Raw genomic sequence first — 15,983 nt, 5'->3', positions numbered from 1 at the left:
AACAAGCGTGCTAGCCGTTAAGTAGCATGCATAAGTTAAGGCCTATTAGCTCAGCTTAACAAAGTTTGCAGGCTACGAGTTTTTTTCAATGCTAATGAGTTCTTGGTGTTTACAATTTTTTCTTTTACAGCTGTCACAAAAATGAAAAGTAATATATTGTTAATATTAGGACACTGTGGGAAACTAGCAATATACTGATTTGTTTGAATTTAAATTATCATTGATTTAAATCCAGCCTTACAACAGCATGAAGACTTGCAAAACATGTCTGAAGACCTGTGTGAGGCAGTTGCTTCAGTCTAGTTCCTAAGTCAGCATGAATTAGTACCTAACTTATCTGCTTCTGCGAACATCCCAGGTCCTCCTTTTGGATTTAGAAATTGTTATGAACGATCTCGGCTATGAAAATTGCATGGCTGAATGAAAACCTACTTAGAAAGACTTTAGAGACTGTTAAATGCTTTAAGGTAACTGTAGTAGGTGCTAAAAACATCCAACTACTGTTCCACAAGCAGCTCTCCTAACAATATATAAACGAACATTATCTCAATACACTTTCATATTCCCAAGCTTTTGCACTGTTGAGACTACCAGATATATGCCACGGTCTGAATTCTAGATTGCTGAGTCCTGGGTGCAAGTTGCCTGGGAATAGGACTGATGACTGAATAATAGTTGCGAGCGCATGCACACACACACAGATACACACACACACAGATGCAGAGGCAATGGGAAGAAAAGGATTCATGGAATTATTCAATGAGCATATGTGTCTCTTCTCCCTTGGGAACGGACACCTCACGTTTTCATTTATTAACATACAGTCTTATTTGCTAAAAGCTTTTGTCTTTGCTTGCCTGTTACATACTTTCTAAATACGGAATGTACCACTTAACCATTAGAAGTGTCATACTTAATTTAACAGAATAGTAGAAGAAACAAAGGAAATACATTTGGTAAATTATATCTGTGCTGCAGATACAAATTGCATTTTCTCTTACAGCTACACTTATTCTGCATTGCTGTATTACCATTATTACTGTATCGTAAGTAAAATGGAAACAACAAGAAGCCAAAGAAAAGTTACTGGCAGTGATCAGACTCTGAAGTACAAGAGGTGTTAGTTATACCACTCCTGTTCCATGGGGCAGAGTATTTTAATATTAAAAGAATGATTCGCTAGCTCTGTCAGCTTTATTCTTTTGTATTTTTCCCCTCACCAATGTGGCTTTTTAAATTCCATTTGCAGTGACCTTTGTTAAAAGAAGGAATTTCTATATCCTGCTCACAATAATACATATTGAGGATTAGCCACTGGTACAGACTTTGAATCCAAGTCTCCTGGGTTTAAAAATCTCTCTCATTTCTCTCTCTCTTGTCATGGTATGAAATTATTTTTCTGGCAGTGAAGGATGTCTATAAGTCAGATATGAAATATCTACTGAGACATTCAAATACATTGAGAAAGATCTATGATTAGTCAAATCTTAACCCTTTTTCAGGTGTGCTCCCTTCAAAACTACAAACTAAGTTTTGGGTTGCAGTTGCCTTACCTGGCCTATTGTTCTCACTGTGACACCATTTCTGTGCTCCATTTTAACTGGGAGCACAACAGCAGTATCACGACGCGGACTGTGAAGACTATGCCAAGGCAGCAGCATCCCATTTGTTTCAAAATATGAAGAGCACGGAGACAAAACTGACCCCAGGCACAAATGCTTGCGTGATACACAAATATAAAGTGTGACCTTTCTCCTTTTACTTCTCCTTGCCCCCTGCGCAGCTCCCCCCTAGCTTAAACCTGCCTGGCTTCATCGGCTGCCTGGAGCTGGCCACCCTGAACGACGGCGTCATCAGCCTGTACAACTTCAAGCACGTCTATAACATCGACACCGCCACATCGCCACCTTGTGCCAGGTAGGGACAGTCCTACCCTCACTGCTGCTCTGGTTCCTTGCAAGTGGGTTAGGTGGTGGTTCGTTCCTGGGTTAGATGACAAATATGAAGGTGATACTGAGTTACCCGGAAGGAGCTTGGCCCCTTTTAACTCCTAGCTGCGCCAAAAATGTATAGATAGATAGATAGATACGGGAGTTGGACTCGACGATCCTTGGGGGTCTCTTTCAAGTCAAGATATTCTATGATTTGTTGCTGTCGCCATTAACTATCTCACAACCTTGCTCATGCCTTCAAAAGGCAAACTGCTGTGTTAGCTGGGGCATGGTCCAGGCTTCCTCCTTACCCCCACCGCTTGCCTGGGACAGAACTGCTCCTAACTCAAATCCTGTCACTGCAAGGGATACAGCCACAGCCAGTTAGCTCCAGTAAGCCTGGTATACTGCAGCACAGTCCCACAACCGACCAAAGCCCAGACTGATGTTATCTGTTTGCCATACACTCTTAGTGTATGTGCACTGCCACAACAGAAAAGAACTCAGATAAGCCGTTCACAAACTGGGAGATGCAGCCCCTGAAGCAGAAGAGAACACCAACCTTGGTGTTTGCTTAGCACAAACATAGACAGCATTTTGTTCATACAATGGGCAGCAACAAAATGCATTCTCTATACATTTGTACTCTCTATACAATGAAAGGAGGAAAACTTGCAGCTCTCACTGGGAAGAAATGCAGGAGGTGTTGGGACAGAGCCCATAGATGATTGCTTCCCATGCCATTCCCATGGGAGTGCAAGCTGCTGCTCTCTAGGACAGTGCATGCAGGCCACCCCGGGCTCCCCAGCAGAGCCCATGCTCAGCTAACGGCCCCAGAAAATTCAGATTAGCTTCTGCACAAACTGGGCAAGCTCTTGATAGAAATACATGTGTACCCTTATGATGTGGAGGTGTCGTGGGCCTGCCACTTTACAAGGATGAGCAAAGAATTTTCCTGTCCTCTACATACAACATAGGATAAAAGCAGGATGTAATGGAGTTAGATACAACTTCAAAGCTACACACTACTTTTCAGAAAAAAATCCCAGAAAGAATACGAAAGTCATCAGCCTCTGTCAGAAAGAAGCAGCGGGTCAGAAAAATTATTTCAATAAACTATCTTCATTGTAAAGGCCTTCAAATTTCCCCAAATTCAAATGGGAATATGCCAAATATTACTTCCTTGCTTGTTTTTTCACAGAAATAAGTTGGCTTTCACTCAGAGCCGGGCTGTGAGCTATTTCTTTGATGGCTCTGGCTATGCCTTGGCAAGAAACATCGAGAGAAGGGGAAGATTCAGCCAGGTGACTCGGTTTGACATAGAAGTTCGAACTCCTACAGACAACGGATTGATCCTGCTGATGATTAATGGGGTGAGTACCAAAAGCTGCCGGTACCCTTTATCCATGAATACCATGAGTATCCTCAGTACTTAAAATATCATGGAAAATCCAAAATGCTTATGCCCTTACATTTAACTTCTGGAAAAAGGAAATACTTTGTGTTCGTCTGGTGGATGTACACATTGGGAGGGAACTGGAACTTGCACTGAAAAGGCCCCAGGAAGCTGAGGCCCCGAGTTGGACTCTGCTCTCATCCACAGACAGTCAGGACTTCAGACCGGTCATACCCTCGTGATGACACTTTGAAAGAGACTCCAGTTAAGCCCAGTAGCTGCACCTTTATTTAGATGTGATTGCACAATGAAAACTATAGGAAATTACTGTGAAGCAACTCCCATGAAGCAGCCACTTTGTGGTAGCTGCCACTTTATAACTGTCTCAGGGTGTACTAGAGTTAAAAATTTAAGTTACTGAAAATAGAAAGTAGTCCAAATAAAAAGGCTTGATCCAAATATCACCAGCTTTTCGGAGGTTTGAGTGTGATGCAAACTCTATAAGGGTTTGAAGAAAGTAGACTCAACATGCAAATATCCTCTGAGAAGACAGACTCACATTTTTTTGTCTTTGGGTATCCCTACATCAAGCTCCCTAATCCTGTGTGGATTTATGTATTTATTTTACTATGAAGATGGAGTCCACAGACATACACTTGTCTAGACCCCTACATGTACACCACCACACTGAGCATTTAGAAGAGAAAAAAATACACTCTCGCAACGCTCTAGTGTCTGCCTTTAGGGTAACTTGCAGAGCAGAGTTGTAGGGGGCAATTTGCAGCATAGCATGCTACCTTCACTCCTAGGAGGTTAGGAGGTTTTGGACTAAGCAACTGATGTTAAAAGTTTAACAGTCTCTATTGCAGATCAGTCATTTTTCTTCCAAACAAAACCACCCAGAGGTTTGTCAGAAATGTATGCATTTTGTGCATTATGGTGGAAACTGGTATCAACTGGGATGTTAGCTGTGGAAGACCGTGCCTGCTCACAGGCACTTTCAGAAAGACTGCATAAACCAGTCCATTATTCAGTTCCGCAAAGACAGCTCACAAATATTCTGAACGTAATCCCTGTCTCATTTTCAAGTTTAAGCTGTTCAAAACAAACCCAAGCTGCAGCTTCATTTAAAAGTGTTGGATTAAAACCTACTTTTGCTACTTTAAGTAATAGCTTCCAAAGGTGGGCTCATTTGTGTCAGAGACAGCAGTTCTTGGCCTGCAGTAGCTTTTTCAGAATGATTGCTCCCATGTTTTCATTAGGCATGGGAACAGCAGCATGAACAGCAGCATGAATACTAGGAGAGAAAGCAAACATTAGAATTAACCCAGACGCACAGTTGCTGTAAACTGTCCTTTCTGCTTCATGTTGTCTTGGAACAAGGCTAATCCTACGGTACAGATCTTCATTTCAAGCACTCCCTGAAGATTTTCTAAAGTAAAGCTCCTGTTTATAAAGTTTAGGTCACCCAGCCATAGAACAGAAGCCAAACCATGAAGCAGGAAGAGTCAGGAAATCCAGAAACCAAATACACAGTAAATACACTCAAGCTGTTGTTCAGCCTTCAGTAAATACATCAGTGCTGATCAAAGCTGTGAAAAGATACAACCTTAAGCTATCACAGGCATTGTGACAGAAGCTGCTAATGCAGATACAACCATTCTAGCACAACATTGCTTTTACCAGTATAACATCTTTCATTTGGGGCACGTGGTATTATTTTGACAATAAATTCATGTGTTTGCATTAGGGAAACTTTACTGGTAAAAAATATTGACATTACTTTGCTATCATATACTATTCCTACAGGTAAACAGTTCACCAAATCTTCAGATAAGTGCATGTGTACATATACATGTATATTATATTTATAAAAATAATCCAGAAACTTTTTATAGTTTTGCAAATAAAAATACCTTTTCCCAGAATGTTTTTTACAATGCCAGACACTCTCATAACACTTTTTTTTTTTTTAATTACTGTCACAATCATAGTGCTTTTCTGACTGTTGTTTTGTTTTATACAGAGTATGTTCTTCAGTCTAGAGATGCACAATGGTTTCTTGTACCTCCGCTATGACTTTGGCTTCAGCACTGGCCCTGTACTGCTAGAGGACTCCATGAAGAAGGCTCAGATTAACGACGCTAAATTTCATGAGGTAGAGATGCAGTTACAATCACAGACATACAACCAACTATCCCAGCAGCACTGCGACTTTGGCAGATCTAAAATATCTACTTGCACTTGGCTTAAGAGAATTTGCTTTAAGCCAGTGTAGTAGTGACAGTAGCAAATCCCCCTTAGCAGGTTAATTCTCTTGCCATTTACTTGATGTAAATTCGAAGTCTGATTCCAGATCCACAACTAAAATTACAGTATCATTCAACATTTTTACGCAGAGCACAACTAAGCCTTTTATGCTTTGACAATGAAATAAGTTTTTTACGAAGTATGCCCTAACTTCTTGGATAAATCAAGAAAGCACTCTGAAGTTAATAGAGTTTGTGTGTTTGCTGCAGTGTAGAATTTGACATCGGCTATTTTCATGTGGATTTATTCATAAGTGAAATAGCCTGGGGTTTCAGTCATCAGAGAAATTGTGACATTAAAATATGCTCCCTACTAGTACTCATTGTCAGCTTCTTCTGATTTACAAACAACTTTTTTGATAAATGGGGGGAACTTACAAACAAAAAGATAAAAAGATGTAATCAATTTTTGCAAAATCACCATGACAACTTATAAAAGATATCATAGTGGACACTTCTAAGCACACATTTTTCTTTTCAGATTTCTATTATATATCACAATTCTAAGAAGATGATCTTGGTAGTAGACAGGCGGCATATAAAAAGTGTAGACAATGAAAGAACAGCAATGCCATTCACGGACATTTACATTGGAGGAGCACCTGCTGAGATCTTGCACTCCAGGTTGGTTTACAACCGGGATTCAAGCGTTGATCTTCAAGTAATCACCATATATAAGTTATGTTGCATGGACCTATGCTGAAGGGCTTACAATAAAACATTTTTCCCAGCCTCAACACCTTACATAAAACACTCAGACACTCCTCTAAGTCTCTCAGAGCTCTGAAGTACCAAGGATTAGGCTTGATCCAGCACAGGTACAATTCTGCTGAAACTGGTCTAGTTTTAGTAGGGGTGACAGAAACTGTTGTCTTCTTAAAACAGAAGGGCATTTTCAAAGAACACTTAATTATATATATAAAACGTACAGAATTGCTATTCCTCCTTGCTCTGCAAAATATGATCTTTGTAAAATAGCAATGCATGAGCTGAAGGATCAAGACCCTTTAAAAAAACCTGCATTTTGAAATTTAAACATTTTTTTTTCCTAATATGCTCTTCAGTTCTGATCCATCTCAGGTTCTTTCTAGACCCAAGTCAGCTGGCTCTGCATAGGCGTGGGAAGAAAAGAAAAAGTCTCATTTTCCCATCGTACCATTTGACAGAAGCCAAATTTAATCTCAGTAGACTGCGTAACACTCATTTCCTGCAGTGGGAATCTGCCGGACCAGGGTCATGCTCTGGGAGAGCACACTGGCTGCTTGAAGAAGGGTACACCCTTCTGACACGCAATATTCATTCCCCTGGCCAGACAGCAAGGCCAGCGTTTTCAGAAGGGCTCCAGCTGCTGTTTCAAGTGTAACAACTGCTAATAGAAATACCACCTCTCTTTAAAATACCCTCTATGTAAAAAAAAAAAAAGGGGGGGGGAAGACAGCAAATGTTGTGCAATAGTTTCTAGGAATTAGTGGTAAATCTCCTGAAACCTTATTTTGTTGTCAGCATACTCTTGAATTGATAAATAATGTCTGAGTTAAAAAATACTTACAGATTAAGCTTTTAAGATAGGGACAAACTTCATGTAAAGAAAACTGATGCCTTTCAAATCCCATGTAATTATCTGAACATGCAAACAAAATGGGTGGCAAGGGAGAAACAGAGTATATAATTTATCTGGCCTTTCAAATAGTTCTTTACAAATGTCTATCATAAGGGGCTATTAAGGAAACTAGTGAGGTGGAGAGGGGAAAAGCTGCAGTGGATTAGAAAGTATCTGGGAAAGAGAAAATAGGACATAGTAGTAACTCTTCAATTTTCACAGCATCAAAAGTCTACAGTACAGGCCCAAGGGATCTCTCTTAGGGCTGGTATTAAATACATCAGATCTAGAAACAAAGTATGACGGGATGGTGAAAATTACTTTGGTTAATCAAGCCTAGAGAACACGCAAAAAGCCCAGAAGGACCTAGAAATCTAGGCAACTGAGCAGCTCAATGGCAGATGAGACTTGTTCACAAGTGTAAGACACGAGATGAATCACATCAATGATGTCCAGAGTTGTGGTTATTCTGCTAAACACCTGGAAGGTACTGTCAAAGCAGAAAAATAGCATCTCAATAAACAAGTTGTATCAGAAAAAATCCATAGACATTGTAAAAATATGATCAATTATAATATTGAAAAATGCATACAGAAATTATCTAAGCAAAACTACACCTTTGATACTGTACTCAGCTTCAGTTCTCATGACAAGGGCAGACAGCAAAAAGTACAGTCCAAATGTGAAATCATTCCATTGTCATCAGGACCGCAAGTCAGTATTAGAATTGTATCATCTACTGATGATCTAGTACTGTCTCTCTATTACTACTACCTAGTACTGATATTTATGCTTCCTTTTGCTAGACAGACTTACAGTTAACTGACGTTGGAGGGCAGCAGCAGGGAGGGAAACTAGCTCTAGTCTTAGAGAAGGAATTTAATATTCTTTCAAAGCAGCGTATTTTCATTCACTTCAACAGCACTTTCCTCTGTCAATTGCCTTTTTTCCCTAAAAAGTGAATCTAGAAGTACCACTTCTTTTAGTGGTCTAGCAGAAAGCTAAGGAAAGCTAGGAGGACTGGGTGCTGGTAACAGTTAAGAAAAAAACTCAGATGCCTTTCCTTAGGTTAAAGCCTATCTTCTATAGGTCCCGCTGCTCCTTGAAAATGTGAAGTTAATGGTATTTACCAGACAGGCATATTTGTGGCATCCAGCCAGTCACATGGTCAATCAGGATAGAGTTTGAACTGGTTGACTGATACCCCACACTTCAATCCAAATCCCAATGAGGATGGCTGGAGCCTTCCTGTCAGTTTTGCCTTTCTGCTGATATCACTGAGGAGCAGATTAAGGCCTCTCGCCTTATTTCAGACATGTAAATGCACATCTGCACTACTTCGCCTGATGGTCCATTTTAGCCAACGTAGAAAAGCAAGTATTTCCAGAGCCTGCTTCATCCGTCATGTTTCCAATGTCTACCATACAATAATTCATAAACAGCTAGTGCAGAAGCAGTTGTCAACACTGTCAGTATCATCTCATGTGAGGTGAGAAGAATCCCACTACTAAAGCACATCCTGCCAAAAGAACAAAGACCATTTATAGGTAGCCAGGTCAAAATTCTGGATTTCACGTTGACTTCTTCAGTGTATTTGTTCCCTAGTTATCTCCTGGACTAGTACCCAGTCATTTCCTTGCACTGTCACAGACACTCTGTGACTTTAGGCAGATTACTACTTCTTCATGTACCTTGAGTATTGTGAGGATAAATTCAAATTATATTTGCCCTGTGCCATAATGTGGTGGTATCTTGGTAAAGGGTGGAGTTGAAAAACTTAAGAGCAGTGAGTAGGAGCTGCTGGGATACGCTGCTGTGCTATATCTACCTCAAATCTGACATTCAAAGGATCTTGGAAGCCCACCTACTGCTCTCATTTACAATTATGTAAATCCACTCTTCAGTAATCAGAATACTTCCCTGACCTGTGTCACAACTGTTTGTTAAGAAATAGAGACCCATTTGCTTGCAAAGGCAAGAATGGAACTTGCTAGTAAAAGGAAGACAGGGAAACTAAAACAGAACTTTTCTAAAATCATACAAAATGGAGATAGAAATCCATTGATTTTCACTATAAGTGGGTAGAAATACATTTTAAAATAAGTCTTTTCATTTCAGCAGCTATTTTTAGCTTTTTAAAGTTACTGTATATGGATCTCCCCTCTGAACTCTCATTATTTCTCCTCATAACATTTATTACAACTGGTGTATCTTCACTTTTCAAAACATATGATGTGGTTAATTAGTTGTTTTACATAAAGGTGCAGGAATTGGGCACTAGTGAGGCAAATGATGGAGGCTTTTCCAAGTTTTTTAGAACATCTTGGCAAAAAAAAGTCTGTTCAGAAAGGCAAGAGCTATCTAACTGCAGCTTGTTTGGCAATGTTTCCCAACAGCATTAGCTCACATCTGGCAGGAACTATTGGCTTTAAAGGCTGCATGAAGGGCTTCCAGTTCCAAAAGAAGGATTTCAACTTGTTAGAAGAACCAGGAACCCTGGGAATCAGCTATGGGTGCCCAGAGGATTCACTGGTAAGCATAACATCATTTGTGAGATAACAACAATATTTTGGCATTGGATACAGCTGTGGGCTTAAGTTTTACTCCAAACAATGGAAATAAAATCTTCAACCAAGGGAATGATGATGCACTCATTGACTGGCAGGGGTGCTGTATGTGTGTGTTAGCTCTGCTGACCCAATTTCCACCCTGAATTAAACACAAGTTGTTTTACTTGATATTATAATAAGTGAGACTGCAACATGAAAGCTGGTTCTGAAATAGTGTGTTGTATTCTGAAAGGAACTATTCTAATGTAATTTGCTTTTTCTTAAAGAAACAACAATTGTCCTCATATGCATCCTAATACAGACGTATGAAATAAAAAAGACAGGAAGATATTCACCCTTCAAATTACTTCTCCCCTTAAGACAGGGCAGCTCTTCTCCCGTAATACACAAACCAATTCCCCCAGCATTAACACAGAAAATTGCCATTTTGTTTGTGACCCCTTGCATCATTCATCATTTGTCCATTACAATGCAAGGCTGGTAAATCTAACCAGTGTTTGTGGTCTTCCTCCTATGACCATGTCTATCCAAAGCCATGCTGTGGATAAACCAAAAAAAAAACCTGTGAAAATGGAGTCCACCACCTGTGGAACTCATTACACAATCTCATCCTGTCAACAACGAAGCTAACTGCAATTTGTTCTACCTCAGCACCAGCTTTACTCCTGAGACTCAGAGGGTTATTTACCACCATGTCCACCGCCCCACCCCAGCACTCAGTGCAGCACACAAGCTACTATATCACATGGTGGGATGGTGACTCAGCGCCATACGGCTCAGACAGGGGCTTGAGCCCCCTCCGCTTCCAGTCTTCATGCTCGCTAACATCAGCTGACTTAGGATGAGGCCAAGAATCCCAGGACAGTGATAACAACTTGATTTGCACTGCCTAAAATAGCTATACTTTCTTAAGATTTTCACAGCATGCGAGGGAAAGCCTATATAAATTAAGCCTACATAAATTAAGCATGCAGGAAAGACCAAAGGTTTTATAGAAATGAACTGGTTGCATAGTTTAAACAAAAAGAAATAGCCTCATTCTTTTTATGATTTGAATGTTTTCTGAGCTTTACTTGCAATTTTGTTTTATTTAATACACAGATGTCCCGCAAAGCATATTTCAATGGAGAGAGCTTCATTGCATCAAGCCACAAAGTGTCCCTCTTTAGTGAATTTGAAGGAGGCTTTAATTTCCGGACATTGCAGCCCAATGGGCTGCTGTTTTACTATTCTGAAGGAGTGAGTATATCTTTATTTACAGTTTGTTTTATTTTATCCTTGCACTGTTTCCCAGGAGAGTACTAGGGGGGAAATGCAATTTCTCGCTTCATGATTTCATAATAAAGAAACCAGTCTGCAATATAGAAGCATTCATTGATGACCTCATTGTCAGAGTTTGCATTTGATCTACAGATGAAAACCAGCAATGCTTAGATGTTATTTTGATGATAAGAAGATAATTTGGTCATATGCCTAGAATTAACATGCATCCAGTTGTGCTCAGTAAAATCCTTAAGACAAAATGTGCTGTGCTCAGCGGCACTGCAATCCCTATTTGGACCTGTAGGTGCTACCAAACTACAAATAATATCGAGGACCTGACATTTTCCATCCAGAGACAATCCTCCAGAAGCAAAGACAAAGTTTGTTTGAATTTGTGGGAGAGTATTTTGAGCATTCCTGAGTTGACAGGAATCAGTCAGAAAGCTGCCTATATTCCCAGATGGTGCTCAGACTTCCATGTGTGACTGGGAAAAGTTGCACTTGAGAACAGCTCCTTGCCGCTATGGGAAGCCAGGCTGCTCTAAATGCCCCCTCAGACGTGTGACATGGGCAGAAATATGGACTTGCACTCCCAAAACGTGTGAGCCAGAGCGATTCTGAGATCCTGCAGGCTCAGACTGACATCTGCAGCAAACATGAGCTCAGATGACAGAACATTTGCAACCACCCCCAAATGTCTGTTCTGCCATACTTGCCGAAGATCATCAGCAGTGCAGCAGGGAAGGCTGTATGACACTGATAACCACTCCTGAACTTTTACACTTTACAGCGTGGAGTATTACCTTAAATTGAAATCAGTAACCACGTCAGTTACCCACATCGTTTGCATAAATGAGGCCTTACACACACCACTTCTGGTTTTAACTCAAAAGCTCTAATCCTAGGAGATGCCAAGTGCCCTACTTAACAAACGGAGGTTCAACTATTTAGCACTTGACAGAATGCAACAGGATAATTCCTACGAGTGCACAGTGGCAGTGCTTGCTCTAATGGAACAGACAATATTCCTGCTATGTGGCACAGTGATCCTGTATGCCTGACCCAGATAGCAGATCTTACCTCTGAGATAATTTTGAGTGATTGAACAGGTCTGATCAGAGGGAATTAGGAAAAGAAAAAAATCTATTGGTCTTCTGACAGCAGGAATCTTGGAGTAACAGCTGCTCTATACAGTATCAGGGGTACCAGAAACACATATGAAATGTAAACATCATACATCCGTGCTAGATGGAAGGCGCTCATGTGACAGATACATGAGACACAATAAGCAGCAGAATTCCCAAAATTCAGGCTTAAAAAACAACAAGAATGTCAGTTCTAATGAGATCATCTCCTGTTTTGCTTCCCACTGTATCTTACTGCAAATAAGGCACAAAATGGGGAAAACAGCAGAAAGGAAAATAAATAGAACAGGGAAATGCACAGAACTGTTAATTTTTCTGTATTACACTTGATTATGAAGATGTTTTTGTCTGTATTTCAGTCAGATGTGTTATCCATCTCTATGGACAGAGGTGCTGTGGTTTTAAATGCAAGTGGAACCAAAATTCAAACACCAGACAGAAATTACAATGATGGAAAAAACCATTTCATCATTACTTCTGTCACCCCAGAAAGGTAAAGCTGTCTAGCAACTTTTATCCCCTAGCTTTGGAACATAAACTTTTCTTGTAAAGCACATTATCATTTAATATCCACTTTCAAATTATGTTTTAAGTGGGGGGGGGTTAAGTTGTTTTTTTAACTGATCAATTCAGTTAAAAAAATACAAAGACAAAAATCTGTATGATTGAAAACTGGCCAGATTGCCCTGAGCATGAGATGTTGGGAATTTTTAGTAAAGCTAAAATAATAGTTTTTCTAAAAGCTTGTTCCTTTCTTGTCCTCAGCTATGAACACAGTTTAATATAATTTAAGACTAGCATGAGATCCATTTTTCAGTAGGATTGATTGTGCTGATTTGTTAAAGCAATCCCAAATCAACAAACCCTGAAGTAATTGAGGCATCTTAACAAAAAGCATTCATTTGGGATATATACAGTGGATCACGTTCAAAATATTTTTAGCTCTGACAGACCCAAATGTAAGACTAAATACCGCCGTAGGGAGTAAGTCTCTCTATTTCCTTCTTAAAAAAGTGAAAGCATTGTTTCACTGATATGTTTTACCGTTGGTTTTGATGTTTAAAAATTTCTTAGAAGGTCAAATAATCAAAGCATCTTTCTTCAAGAATCTTGCCTATGCAGATACAACCAGGTCATTCTGCTTTCTAATGGAAATGGAGATTTGTACCTATGACTTCTGACATCCAAGAAACACAGTTTGAAAAGCTGAAGGTGTGAAAAGGTGCCTTGGAATAGGCTTGGGGACTGTCATGTTTCCCTCAGTGTGCTGAATTCTGAACTTGCCAAACAAAATCAGTGTCTAATGTTTTAGTTATACTCCGTTTCTCATTAAAGCAATAGGATCTTTCCTGACTTCTGAAGCAATTAATGTCTTGCATGGTATGATCAGGTCAAAAACATTGTAGAAGCTCAAACATCAATGTACTGTAATGAAAAAGGAAAAAGGGACAGGGGCATAAAGAAGATTAGCATGTGCTTAGATCTCATTTTACCCAAATGGTGGCTCCATCCATTTAGTAGCAATCCCTTAGTTTATCTGTCTTCACTGGGTGGCCTGTATTTTTTTGGACTTCACAATTAACCCCAGGATATTATGAAATCCATGGGCCTCTCGACTCAACTTTGCCAGTGGGTTATTGCACAGATACTTGTTGCATAGCTGAAAGCGAGAAGGTCTTCTCATGACTTTGGGCACTACCATTCAGTGATGCATACTAAGCAGGGTATTTTGGGTGCATGTAATATGCTCTCTAACCACTGGCATTGACATTTCTGAAACTAGCTTAGAAAATGCATGCTTTGCCTTTGCAGGTATGAGCTGACTATTGATGACAAGAAACAAAGCAAGAAGAACCCAGCAAAAGACAGAGCAGGGAAAAGCCCGGACAGCATCAGGAAGTTTTATTTTGGTGGCTCTCCCCTCAGAACACAGCAAGCCAACTTCACTGGCTGCATAAGCAATGCTTACTTTACTAGGTGCGTAGCATCCTCCCAAACACATTACCAGACAGTCACTGCCTGACAGCTCAAATAGTAGCTCAAAAGAACTGATTTATTGTCACAATAAAAATCTCTGTCTCATTTGTGAAGCTAGACAGTATGTGTGAATAAGTTTCTTGCTTTATTTGCCATGGAATCTGTTGGCACAGACTTGCTAGGTTAAGATATCGTTAAAGTGGGAATAACTTGATGTAAATCAGCTTTCAGTACTGCATTGCTAATGCTGCTGGTGCAATGTATAATTTGCATAGCTGTAATTTACATTTATACTATGTAGCTTTCAGCTCTGCCTTTGAAACAAAATTATATTAAGGAATCTCACAGAAGCTGGGGAAGTTAGGAGTTTGGCCATGTGAAAATGGTCGGAATTCACTGATCTTAATTGCTCTATGAAATGTTCTTATATAGAAGATTTCAAAGTGAATTTGATGCTGCAGATCGATCCTCTCTGTTTATGCAGGCATGGATATAACAGGCAGAGGTAGCACAGGCTGCTGGCATTTGCCAGACATTGACTGATAAATCAGTACTTTTTTCCACAATCCTAGAATGAAAAATCCCATCCAAATATAATTTAAACCATAAATGTAAAATTCTTTGATTTTTATTAAGACAATTCCAACTCTTGGAAAAAAGCTGTTCTTGTTATTCCCTCTTTGAAACACAGGTTGGATCGCGAGGTTGAAGTAGAAGATTTCCAGCAGTACTCTGAGAAAGTTCAGACCTCTTTGTATGGATGCCCTGTTGAATCTCCTCCGCTTGCTCTTCTCCATAAGAAAGGAAAAAACTCCTCAAAAGCCAAAGGAAACCGTAATAAAAAGGTTTGCTACAATTGCCCCGCTATCATCCTTTTTCCAAAGCTGATACATACTATGCCATGGTTCACAATTCTCCAAATCGTGGAACTAAGATGTACCACATGAAGACTATTTCAGATATATGAAGCAAAGGATCCTGTTCCTTTACATATTCTACTGCTGCAAATGACTGTCCTGCCCCAACCTATCTGGCATACACTTGCATCATTCCCTCTTGATAGAACTGTAAAACAAAATTTATGACACCTTCAAAAATGTACTGCACAAACAAGCCTTCTTTATTTCATCTACATCCTAAAGGAAATAAGCTGTTCTCAGCTACCTCTGTGTGACTCTCTCTACTGGGCACAATTAGCATGCATTAATAGAAATGTGAAAAAAAACCTTCTTTCAGCATGCAGAACTCATAGTCCAAGCATGTCCTCTTACGCCTATAGTATAACCAATATCATCAAAAGCAGAGAGGAAAAGATTTGATTAGGAAAACTGCAAAAGAATTTAATTGTAATTATGTTAGCTTCACAAGTATTCTGTTTATCCCTCCTTCTGCCTTAAATTAGCATCTATAGTAGATCTGTTCAAGGAAAATTTGAGTTGGAACCACTCCTGGTATTTTTGTAAGGAAAAAATATAATACTAGCTTATATATAAATTATACTGTTATTTTATTATGTCCAATCTTAGTTAAAATTTCTGGTTAATGGTTCTCTTTCTATGAAGGTGGGAAGAGATAAAGACAAGATTTCACAGCCTTCAACTGGCCTCAAAAAACTGTATGAAGAAGTGAATATGCAAAAAGACCCTCAGTGCCACTTGCCCATGAATCCCAAGGCAACCAAACATGCATATCAGTTTGGAGGAACAGCAAACAGCCGTCAGGAATTTCATCACATACCAATGGATTTCAGTCAAAGGTAAGGGGACCTTAGAAATAAAATTTATATATACTG

At 39.6% G+C, this 15,983-nt stretch overlaps 1 protein-coding gene across 1 annotated transcript in view; it reads left to right on the top strand.

Moving 5' to 3' along the window:
- The window catches only part of LAMA4 (laminin subunit alpha 4), a 107,621-nt gene that overhangs the window by 78,272 nt on the left and 13,366 nt on the right, over positions 1-15,983 (top strand). The window contains exons 22-31 of the mRNA XM_055810112.1: positions 1,784-1,917; positions 3,133-3,304; positions 5,354-5,485; positions 6,118-6,260; positions 9,633-9,768; positions 10,908-11,045; positions 12,574-12,707; positions 14,027-14,191; positions 14,883-15,036; positions 15,754-15,947. Coding sequence (XP_055666087.1) covers positions 1,784-1,917; positions 3,133-3,304; positions 5,354-5,485; positions 6,118-6,260; positions 9,633-9,768; positions 10,908-11,045; positions 12,574-12,707; positions 14,027-14,191; positions 14,883-15,036; positions 15,754-15,947 — 1,502 coding nt within the window. The remainder of the gene's footprint in view (positions 1-1,783; positions 1,918-3,132; positions 3,305-5,353; positions 5,486-6,117; positions 6,261-9,632; positions 9,769-10,907; positions 11,046-12,573; positions 12,708-14,026; positions 14,192-14,882; positions 15,037-15,753; positions 15,948-15,983) is intronic.

Source organism: Falco peregrinus, chromosome 7, assembly GCF_023634155.1.
Source record: "Falco peregrinus isolate bFalPer1 chromosome 7, bFalPer1.pri, whole genome shotgun sequence".
In the NCBI taxonomy this organism is placed as follows: Eukaryota; Metazoa; Chordata; class Aves; order Falconiformes; family Falconidae; genus Falco; species Falco peregrinus.
Note: the sequence above shows the minus strand (reverse complement) of the source record. Positions and strands in the feature narration are given on the sequence as shown.